General features: G+C 44.8%; 1 protein-coding gene across 1 annotated transcript in view; it reads left to right on the plus strand.

The window, feature by feature from the left end:
- Window positions 1-10,170, plus strand: part of Gch1 (GTP cyclohydrolase 1) — a 33,739-nt gene extending 23,569 nt beyond the window's left edge. Inside the window, exons 4-6 of the mRNA XM_005355364.2 lie at window positions 5,656-5,687; window positions 6,533-6,617; window positions 8,218-10,170. Of these exons, the coding sequence (XP_005355421.1) occupies window positions 5,656-5,687; window positions 6,533-6,617; window positions 8,218-8,344 (244 nt within the window). The 3' untranslated portion in view covers window positions 8,345-10,170. The remainder of the gene's footprint in view (window positions 1-5,655; window positions 5,688-6,532; window positions 6,618-8,217) is intronic.
- Window positions 10,171-12,027: the final 1,857 nt, after the last annotated feature.

Here is a 12,027-nt window from a genome sequence, read left to right on the forward strand (position 1 = left end):
AAGCTCCAATCAGATCACTGACCACCACCCAAGAGAGTGAGCAAGCCCCTCCTCTTTTTAAAGCAATCACACACACACACACACACACACACACACACACACACACACACACAAGACCACACCCCTAAGTCCAGTACCCCCAAAGCTATTGACTGAATGACTTCCCACACACTTCCCCTTTTGTCTGAATAAAAGGGCTTTAAATCTAGTACAAAACTGTATACAGTAAGGACAAATATCAAGTGTCAACCAGGAGAAAGAAAAGGTAATAACACATATAAAATAGAACTACAACCATCAAGCATGAAACACACATACTAAATGTCCAGGATGTAGATAAATAGGCAACTAACAGAGAGTAATCCAATAGTTGTCCTATTCTAAGAACTCAAAGTCTTGTACCTAAAACGTCTTAGTTAAGTTATGAGATGATATTAGCCATGACTGTATATTCATCAACATCATCAAAGACTTGAGAAGAAAAGTAATGTTACCTGAGTAAGTAGGAAGTACAAGCAAGTAGCTTTCAAAGCCTGTAAGAAATGACAGAAACAGCTGGCTACCTGGACAGTCACCCAAAATCTCATTGGCAATGTTGGGACAACCAACTTTGACTGGGGCCTAGAATATCTGACAGGCCATTTTTAGAAGCAGGAAAATTTGAAAGACTGTCCTACCCTGTTTTGGCAAGGTTTAGCAGTTGCTTTTGTTTGTATCCTGCTTGCCCAATTTTGAACAGCGTGCATACTGCAAGGGCAGTTCCTTGCCCAAAGGCTAGTTATGCCAAGAAGAAAACAAGCTCTGAGTGGAGTGTCTTCAGAGCCCAACATTCTCTCAGGAATATTGCTGCTGCCAGGAGCAACCGTGTCTCAAGTCTACAGAATCCTGAGTTATTTAAATGCCATATTCTTCAGGTCTTTGAAGTGTTTGAAGATTTCCTATCTATGGAGAGTACAATCTCTGTGCATCTAGAGAGCCTGACTAACATGATTAATAGTATAACAAACATGGGTGACTATTAACCTGTCATTCTTAAATAGCCTGTATAACTAAAAGCTTCATATAAAAACATAAACAATCTTTAAGTAGATGTGCAGCATGAGGACAATGACCTTTAAATTGTATCAATATAAAATATCTTGATCAGAGGTAGAAATGTATAGTGCAATATGATAAAAAATCCTAAAATTACATCAAAATACAAAATATCTTAAGCAGAGATAGAAACATATATACATACACTATGAGAAAATAACATTACATATGTATACAAATATTGTAAGCAGAAATAGTATATACAGTATAACAAATATAATTTGAATTTGTATCAATATACAAATTATCTTAGACAGGAATACAAAGATAATTTTACATATATATCAATGTACAAGAATCTATACCAATGTAAATTGTCTGTAACTAATAGTAGGTATGCTGATCTACCTATTATCTCATTTTATCCATTCCCTCTTTTTTCTTTTCCAAAAGAGATTCCTGAGCCTAAACTTCATATTCCACCCTCACATTGGGCGCCAGGTATAAGCGTGAAGAAGTGAATCCATGAGAGCACAAAATAAAGGGAGGTATTAAATATTTATCGGTGGCCGGGCGGTGGTGGCGCACGCCTTTAATCCCAGCACTCGGGAGGCAGAGGCAGGCGGATCTCTGTGAGTTCGAGGCCAGCCTGGTCTACAAGAGCTAATGCCAGGAAAGGCTACAAAGCTACAGAGAAATCCTGTCTTGGAAAAAAAAAAGAGAGCGGTAAACACTCATGAACAATAAGGTAGACAGCTATGATGGTCCTCTGCTCTGTGGGTGCTAGGAGCTGCAATCAGATCTCCGACCACTACCCAAGAGAGTGAGGGAGCCCCTCCTTTCTCTTAAAAGCAATCAGTTCACAGACAGAAGACCATGCCCTTAAGTCTAGTATCCTCAAAAGCTGTTGGCTAAATGAATTCCCATAATAACTGTATGCCTTTATTATGGAAATTCTGGCACTGTTGAGACTGTAACAGACTGTCTATACAGGGAAGATGGAGTTGGGGAATGGCTTCCATACTAAAAAAGTTTCATAGAGCACTGTAATCTTAGGTGTGATCTTTTTATTTCCTTCTCTCTGGTGCTGAGGATCAAGCCCACGGCTTCATTCAGTTTAGGCAAGTGAGTGGCTCTGCCTCTGAGTCATACCTCCAAGACCCCAGAAGACCTTGAAGACATCTTCTGCTGGTCTTGACTGACAGTATGAACAGTGGCTTCTAGGGTGATCCAGTGGGGTCATGGAACAAATGATGACTCAGAAGCACAGGAGGACAGTCTTAATTCTGTCCTTTCCTGGGGAAAAGATCTTAACTAGTTAAACCTTCTGTGGAGCAATATAAAGAAGCCGATTGCTTGCATAAGGATTTGCCATTTTGCTAATAGGATTAAAATTTAGGAATAAAAGGGGGCGCCAAACCAAGGCATTGAGTATGTGTTACTTTCACACTGTAAAAAACTGAAAGAGAGGGCATGTTAAACAGAAAAGTCAACTGAGGTTTTTATCCAACTGTCTATTTCTTTTAGGAAGTAGGAATGCTTAGAAATAAGGAGTAATAAAGAAAGCTGCATCTTAGCAAAGCCTTACTGTTCATTTTAATCTTGTGGTGAAGTTTGTTGTGTGCTCACCTTTAAATGCATGACCTTTCCATTCCTGTAAAGTCAAATATCAGGCAGGGAAGCTGTTAAGTAACAGGAGGACACCAGAAGTGAGCTGGTTTGATTCTCGGGGAAGTCTAGAGTAAACTCACATCAAATAGAAATTCTCTTTGTTGCTAAAAATCTGATTGTTTTCTTGCCTTAGAACAATTGAATTAATATAATTAAATCTTGAATTTGGAACTGTAGTTCCTGGGGTAGCCTTGGCCAACCTGTATATTGATTTCCCCGTTGTGGAAGGACTGTCTAGGCCAGCTACTGCCATGACCAGCTACTTTCATGCAGTCCATTGAAAGCTAGGGAAACTGCACATGACTACAGAGGAAGTCAGATTAATGTTATGGGAAAGAAGGGGTCAGAGCTGGCCAGTTTTGTGAACAGTCCTTCCTTGTTGACTAACCAAAATAACCATTAATTTTTGATGTATTAATTAATTCATAGAATGGTATGGAGGTACATATCTTTAATCCCACTCAGGCAGGAAGATCTCTGAGTTCAAAGCCAGCCTGGTCTACACAAAGAATTTCAGGACAGCCAGGGTTACATTGAAACCCTCTCTCAAAAAAGCCAAGAAGAATTCATAGAAGAACCTGTAACATTGCTACAGTCAAGTGATGATGCCACCTACTCCTGATAATGGCCTACTAAGACTAGATAACAGTTATAGACTGAGCTCATTTACAAATATAGTTCTACAAATTCTGAATGTAAAAAAAAAAATTCCTCTAACATGTTAGTTACAATGCTGTTTTCAACCCAATGGGACTCATTGCTATATAAGCGCTTTACACTAAAATCAACAACCACTCACACAGGTGCAGTGAATGCGCTTGTTGATGCTTGCCCGGGCCTGCATGTGGGCGGTTATGCTTTGGGGATGCAGAGGCAACTGCAGTGAGATGTACAGGACTTAGCACTCAGCCATAGTCTGTCCCCACGGTACAGAGGAGGGATGTGACTCTTGATTAGGAAGAGCCAGAAGAAGCGCCCGCAGGTTCATGTTCACAAAGCCCTGCTCAGAATGAATATCACCAAGACAGGCAGTGCGGTTGACGGTGATGGAAAGATGGCTTGGTCCCACAATCTCTAAATATGTCAATACTTGAACAGACCAAGTTTTCTTTAAAAATCCAACATCTCTTTAAAAGTTCAAAGTCTCTCAACTGTGGGTTCCTGTAGGGAAAAAAAATATCAAAAGCTCGATAAACACTTTCATACTCCAAGAGGGAAGCCCCAGGGCACAGTTACCTTCAGATCAGATCGAGGCCACAGTGCAGCAGTATGAAGTCCAGTGTCGGGGTCTGGGACTCTCATCTCCTGGGCCTCAGGAGCTGGAGCAGTTTTGTCACCCGGCTCTCCATCCGCACATCCACAGCACACATGGAGACCAACGGTTCCAGGTGGCTCACCCCACAGCTGCTGCTGTACTTGGTGGTCATCCTGTGGTACTGGCATCTCCAAGATGCTCGGGTCTCTGTTGAGGTGGGGCTGTACTTTCAGCGATAGCCTCCTGGGTTCTTTTCAGGGACTCTGACCCTGCCACAGGGTGCCAAGTCTCCACTTCTCTCCATGACCCTTTCAATCCCAGTCCTGAGGCTTCTCCTACCCCCGAGGCTGCTCCTTCACCAATGGCCTCTCTTATGACCCCTTCATGTCTTCAAAACCGGCAGCACATGACTAAGTTCGACTACCAGCACGAGATACAGCCTCGGGTCACTTTGGATTATAGCTTCTGTGTGCTGACCCTAAGGAAACATCTCAGGGCATTTCCCCTCAGTGATGCTGGTCTCTTCTAAATCACGGCTGATTCTTCAGCCCTGGCTGGACCATATGGATGGCCCCGGCAAAGCAAAGGTTTCACTTCAGTAGTGTTAGACTCTTGTTAGTAATCACAGCTGATTCTTCAACTCCAGCTTCCTAGACGCTATGGATTCTTAATTCAAAATATCACATGAATGGTCCTCATAGACTCTGACTCCCTCTGAAACCTCACAAACCTGGCTTCTATTGTCTGCATAGCTCTCAGCATTGTCTTCATTGTCTTTGCAGTTCCCACGCCAGCTCACGAAGATTTTTCCAGGCCAAAATTCCTAAGTCCTTTCCAGTCCTCCTACACCAGCACGGCCATGTTAGTCGCAGCAATAATCAACTCTCAGCTACCGGTGTTCGTCGTACTTAGGATTACTGCACCATCTGATAACATGCCATAACCCAAAGCAGATTGGGTAGGACAGGTTTATTTCATGTTAGAACTTTTCGGTGATACTCTATCACCTAAGGAAGTCAGGTTGGAGACTCAAGTCCAGAGAGGTATAGGGTGTGTGTGTGTGTGTGTGTGTGTGTGTGTAAGGAAAGGTCTATAGTGTGAGTCTCCACTTTCACATGGGTTGTCCATACTGCCACCTGGCAGGTTTCATTTTAAGGCCAGAACCTCTTATTTAGGAGAGCACTAATCCCTTGAAATACTTACATAAACCTTTCATAAAGAAATGTCTGAAGAAATCTAATCGCACTAATCTGATTACTCTAATAGATTTAGCTGGTTCAGTAGTTGGCCTACTATTAATTAACAAATGCCTTTTTATTTTTAACTTGAACTTTAAGCTCTGATAAGACAATATGATTAATTAGAGTGCTTGGGACTTAGGACTTGGGGCTGAAGTTGATGACCAGGGAGCATCAAGGTTTGTTACTCCCCTGCAATTCTGTTTTTCGTGAGTGAACACTATACTCAAGGACTTACTAGCTCTTCCTCTCTCTCCTTGGGGACACAGGGAGCAGAGCTGAAGTGTGACCAGTGGTCTCTGCTTGTGTGTGTGTGTGTGTGTCTCTTTCTTTCCCATAAGCCATCTCTCCTGCCCGTATCCCACCATTGCTGCCACAAGGTCCTTTTTCGTCTCATGAGGAAGGTTTGCCAAATTCATTTCAAATGTTTAACTAAAACAATTCCTTCTTTTCCAGGATTGTAGAAATCTATAGTAGAAGACTACAAGGTAAACATTTACAAGTTTTATTTACAGAAAACATTTTCCCCATGGAACAAATGTTTTTACTCTGTTGCAAGTGTAATAAATATGAAGGGCAGAAATGGAGCCTTCCTAGGGGGGTACGAGATAGTCTTTTTACACCGTTAGCAGAAACCCTGTCATGCTTTTATATTCTTCCTGTGTCCATGCATGTGCCGACATTTTCAAATCAGATCGTACACATGTAAACAGAGGTGGCTCATATGTGACTGGCCTCACTTCCCTCCCCCTTTCCTTTCCCACATGTTGAGCAGCCCCTCATCCCACCCCCTAACCGTGTCATTCACTCCTGTGGATGCTTCAAGTCTAGCCAGTCTTTGCTTTGGTAGACATTTGGGGACTTTTGTCAGTTTCCTGATGTTGGCACGATTCTGAGAACACCCTTATATGCGTTCAAAGACGAGTTGTTTTTGTTAACACAAGCACTGAATTGTTTAGGCTCCAGCATCGGCTCTCAGCAGTCCGGCAGTTGGCTTCCAGGCTAACTCTGCCGCATGGCGATGAGCTCTTCACTCCACCCAACCCATGGAGATGCTTGTGAGCTGGTATCGGTGTTCTTGATGCACACAGAAGAGATCTTGATGCTCGAGACCCTCCCCTGCAGAGTTTCCCCAGGACCTGTCGTGCTTGGGAGGACACACACCAGGGGCTTCTTCGAGCTGTAGCAGATAGAATAATCTCAGAGAAAGCTGGCATGCCATGGATGTTAAATCCCACAATTTTGTAAGATCACAAATATTCTAGAGACAAAAAAAAATCTTCCAGTTGTTTGTGTCTGGCTTTTAAACCTATCTCTCTGTCACACCCCACAGTTCAAGAACGCCTTACCAAACAAATTGCGGTGGCCATCACAGAAGCCTTGCAGCCTGCCGGCGTTGGGGTAGTGATTGAAGCAACGTAAGTCCAAACCGCCTTTGATGCGTCTCAGGACAATCAGTAGCAACCTCCACCTCCACTGCCACTCAGCTTCTCCGGGGTCAAGCAAGGACCACTTGCAGCTGCTGGTGGCCCCCATTCATGGGCCTGCAGCTGCTTCCTCACTGTGGTGCTGACGGAGGGGCCAGGGGATAGAAAAGGGAGTTTTGTTTGTTTTTAATCTTATTTGAATCCTGTGTACGTGTGTGTTGGTGATATCTGTGGAGGCCAGAGTTGGAGTGACAGAAGCTGTGAGCCTCCCGGAATGGGTCCTAGGAACCAAACTCAGGTCATTTGATGTCCTCTGAATCACTGAGCCCTGGTTTTTGGTTTACCCTCTTGTGAGAACTTCGAAGCTCTTGGGAGTCATATGTATCACTGCAGAATTTTATATGTGCAGTTAGTAGTATTTTTATGTTGCCATTTTCCTTACCTTTTTTTTTTTTTTTTAGTGAGTACTGATTAGAAAAGTAAGAAACGGTACAAAGGGTAGTGAAGACACTGCTTTTAAAAGAAGAGCAAGTTTTTCTCTGTTTTTTAATTTAACTGTTAACTGAGGTTTTAGTAAACATGAAAACAACCTGCTGATGATTTACAACATGGTGTCTTGATGACTATAAGACCGCAGTGTTTATTTGTTTGTTTGTTTGTTGTTTTTTTTTTTTGGTTTTTCTAGACAGGGTTTCTCTGTAGCTTTTGGAGCCTGTCCTGGAACTCCCTTGGTAGACCAGGCTGGCCTCGAACTCACAGAGATCCGCCTGCCTCTGCCTCCCGAGTGCTGGGATTACAGGCGTGCGCCACCATTGCCCGGCAAGACCGCAGTGTTTAAACTGGATTACTTTCTAGACATTCATCATTCCCCTATGAGTAAAAAAAAAATTAAATAATGCAGACAGCGTTGCCATCTCTCCTCACCCCTCTACAACAGCGGGCCAGGTTCTCACTGGACTTAGCTCTAACTTCAAGCCCATCTACCCAAGTCTGTGCTTTAAGCCTCTGGGTAGTGCTATTCGTTCATGGGACCAACTCTCTCAGATCCCACACCAGCGTGCGAGCCTTCTGTGTCTCGTGTAGTGATCTCCAGACACTCTTGAAGCTGGAGTGAGTTATGAGAATCGCACACATTGTGGAGGCCATTCTGCCCGTGCTATGCAGTCCCCAAGCTCTGCGCATGCGGTCTGGCTTCACCATGTTGCTTAGACACACTGACCGTTTTTACCTTCTCTCTGCGGGCAGGATCAGTGTCCACGAGTATCTCTCGGGACACTGTCGTCAGCACAGAGCTGTCATGGTCCTGGGGGTGGGACCAAGTACGGTTTCTGAAGTTCTTTTGATTTAGAACGTTCGTGTTTCTTCACCAAGGCCTTATTCCTTTCCGGTTGCATATACCAAGGACTGAATCACAAATAGCTGTATTACAAAAAGTGATTCAAGAAAAAGTTTAATAGTTTCCTAAGAAGGGATGTTTTGACATGCTTGATAGTTGTGAACTGGAATTCATCTTTGCCCTGCTTTCTGTTGAACTGAAAATAAGACAGCACTGTCTATGCCTTTGAACCAGCTCTGTCGTCTTATTTTCTAGACACATGTGTATGGTGATGCGAGGGGTGCAGAAGATGAACAGCAAGACCGTCACCAGCACCATGCTGGGCGTGTTTCGGGAAGACCCCAAGACCCGGGAAGAGTTTCTCACGCTCATCAGGAGCTGAACTTCGGTGTGTGCACGTGGCCCGGTGCGTGCACATAGCCCGGTGTGCATGTGGCCCGGTGTGCAGACCCCACTGCTGCCGGCATTGTCTATCTCAATCATACATTCCAGTTTCAATTTGTACAGATTGAATTTTGTTTCTCACCATGAATTGTATTTAATAATTATTTATAGATATGTCAAATAAGAGAAATTAACTGAGGGGCAAGCCTTCTGTTTTCTTTTTGCCACTTTCTTAGTGGCAGCGTTCAGAGTGAATTGCCAAGAGTATAGGTTAACTGCACCAACCACTGCCATGCAGATTCCCCAGGGTGCTGCCAAGGAGGAGAACTCATGCATTTGGTTAAAATCATAATTGACTAATTAGCAGAGGGCACTGGACATTCCAGGAGTTGTGGCCACTGTGCCGGGGTTTCCACCTCCAGAGGGCATGGTAGAATGCTGAAGGAAGTGCTGGGGACACTGGATGTGCAGAGAGAGACCGTAGACTCCACTCTGCTGTCCTCAGGCTTGTGAAAGTGCCAGTGATGTTTTCCTCTTGGGACAGTCATTAGCTGTCTACCTGTAACACCAGCTTCTGAGGGAGGGCGGTAGGCTGTCTGGCTTTAGCTTTGCTGTGAGTTAAAAAGGCACTTCCTGTATTTTAGCCTTGATGAGAATATCACACCATTTGGAGTGGAGGGACTTTCACGTTTTAGGAAAAGCGATTACTTCATAAGTTGACAAGTGCCAGCCCTGCAGGTAACTAGCCATTGTGATTTCCTGGAAGGAGTTCTGGGAGTTGGTTTTGTCTGTTCCAAGGAGAGGCTTCAAAGCATTTTCAAAAACTCTTACGAAGTATTTTTCTAAGTATTTCCAGCACCCTTTGAAACTGCCTATCCTGTCAGCTCTGCCAACTCCTAGCTCCTCTGAACTAGAAAAAACATAGAAGGGGCTGAGGGAGCCTGCATAGGGGCTGTGCCCACTGCTGCTGCTGGTGTCTGTGCAGATGCACTGGGGACTTTGGTCTAGGTTCTTCCTTGTCAGTGTGTGTCTTGTCTTCAGTACAAGTACGCTCAGACGGTGCTGCTGTTCAGGAAGCTCGTTACCACTTACTTTCAGAGTCCTGCACTGGAGCAGTGTGGGTCAAGGGAAAGCACAGCATCCAGCTCCCCTGCACACACACGGACAGAGCCGCTCCACGACGAGGTCTCCCACTGGCTGACAGTGCTTTCAGTGTCTCCCTCTGGCCCTGCCACTGCCACTTAGACACTCACCAGCTTATGGTGAAGCAATGATGGAGCTGGCCTTTTATTTTATTAATTTCCTATCTCTACCTCTCCCTGGCACTTTCCACAGTTAGTATCTAAAGTATAGTCAGGTTATTTTGCGTTCCTTTTAAGATCTGACCTGATAACAATGTTAGCCCAGTTACTATTCAGATATTTCTAGGTAGAATGCTAAGTACTCTTGCTTGGTATTTTAAGGTAAAAACCGGTGTGAGTTGGCTTAGAGGACCAAAGAAATTGTTCGCTATTCCTTCATCTTTCTGGGGTGATCATCTATATTCCTTCTAAATAGCTCTGTTCGCTCATTCCCTAGAAACTCTTAACAAAACGTGACATGTCCACAGGCTAGTCTCGTCAGTAGCTGCAAAGTGACCACCTTGTCTGTTTCACTCTGGTCTGTAGTGCTTCAAAGTTACCTTTGCACTGAGTCCATTTGGGAGATTTTTAAGAATTTGATGTATTTACATATACTGTTCAATTATGTGGTTTGGATTTTCTGTATGTGTATATATGTCCCTGAAGTTGGTTCTATTTAAATGATTAAAGTGTTATAATTTTGTTCCTGTGAACGTTTCTTTTTCAGTCTCTGGTATAAATATAGCATATCAATTGATTTGATTGTTTTGGTTCTGTTTGGCTAAAATACCCATCACGAAGCCTTTGTTCATCCAGTAAAGTGTTAGAGCACACATCTCCATGATAATGCAATGCCATCTGAGGCTCTGAGTTCCTCTGTGGTGAGTGATCCGAGTGTTACTGGCTCCAGCCTCTTGGTGCTGTCAGGACAGGGAGGTCTGGGCTAGCTGCAGCCTCCTGGGGACAGGTGCTGCTCATGTGTGAGAAGCTGACAAGGAAGGAAAGTGGCTGGGGCAGGAAGTGGAAAGGGATTGCCCTCCTCTTTAGGAGGACCTTCCAGGGGACAACCAGAGGTGAGATGCAAGGGCTTTACTTTTTTTTTTCTGCCCTAATCCCGAGTCCATGTGTCCTCTTATCATGGCCTTCCTGCTATCCTCTGGACAGTGGCTCCAGTGCTCACTGGTTGGCTGTGTGTCTAGGTGCCAGGCACCGAAGTGGCCCACTGTTACTTACAACACCCTGCAGAGGCATGTCTGTGTTCCAGAGGCAGTGCATGCATTAACCCTGTCGTGAGGCAGAGACAGGGGCATTTCTGTGACTCCAAGGCCATCCAGGGCTACACAGTGAGGCCCTGTCTCAGAAACAAGACAACAACAAAACCAAAACAAAACTATCTACAAACCTGTCATGATGGGCACGGGTCTTTCACAGAGCAAAAAAAGCCCTAGGAGATCAGTTCAAGGGGAAGGGAATCCATAACTACATTCCCCGAAGAAACCTGGCCTGTTTGGTTTTTGTTACTGTGTGAAATAAAACGTGTACAGCAGTAGAGACACTAGCATATGAACCCCCACACACCTCTTACAGCTTCTGACAGCTTCTCTACACCTCCATCCTGACTTAACTGTTGCAAAACAATTCTCAGCTAGCCTTTCTCCTCCTCCTCCCTTTCCTCCCTCCCTTCCGCCCTCCCTCCTTTCCCCCCTCTCCCTTCCTCCCTCTCTCCCTTCCTTCTTTCCCTCCTCCTCCCTTTTTCTTTCTTCTTCCTCCTCTTCCTTCTTCCCTTCTTTCTTCTTCCTCCTTTCTCCTCCTCTTCCTCCTTCCCTTCTTTCTTCTTCCTCCTTCCTCTTCCTCCTTCCTCTTCCTTTTTTCTCCGTTTCTGCCCTTTTGAAACAGGCTTCAGTTTTAAAATATCTGCCACACGACTTCTTTAGCTTCAACTTAAAGGGTTGTTCAGCTGCCCAGGTTTTGGTTAAGATGGAAGGTTGTGCCAGGACTGGAAGCAGTGAATCCTAAAGGCTGTGCATCTCTTCCGGGGCCTATCTCAGGGAACCCCAAGAATGAACTCGGGTGGTAGGAATGCCTTCACTCCCCTTTTGATGATCTTCTGAGCAGAAAAATTTGGCTTTGGCTTGGGATCGGGGGGGGGGATAGTGACATTTCAGGTCTTGCACCTCTGTCTCTCTACCTTCCTCCCTCCCTCTTCCCCTCCTCCCTGCAGCACTGTGGATTGAGCCCAGGTCCTCTTATAAGCTGGGCAAGTACTGTAGCACTGATGTCCAGCCCCAGCCCTGCAGCAGCCTCTTGCATTCTCGCCATGACAGGGTAGCAACACCCTTGAGAGTCCTCTAGTGCATGGGATCGTCCTACTGGTCTGCTTTTTTCTATATTCTACCGCTTGTTCTAAGCAACATGCACACAACTCTGACCTTTTGGGAACTCCCTTAGCTTCTGGAACTGACTCTGCTGGCCAGGGAAGCAGGGTTTGATGGTTGGTGAGCTGAGGGGATCCTGTGGTGTGATGCCTGGGCTTGGTGAAACTTCCAGGGGTCATTGGTTA

Source organism: Microtus ochrogaster, chromosome 17, assembly GCF_000317375.1.
Source record: "Microtus ochrogaster isolate Prairie Vole_2 chromosome 17, MicOch1.0, whole genome shotgun sequence".
NCBI classification, from domain to species: domain Eukaryota; kingdom Metazoa; phylum Chordata; class Mammalia; order Rodentia; family Cricetidae; genus Microtus; species Microtus ochrogaster.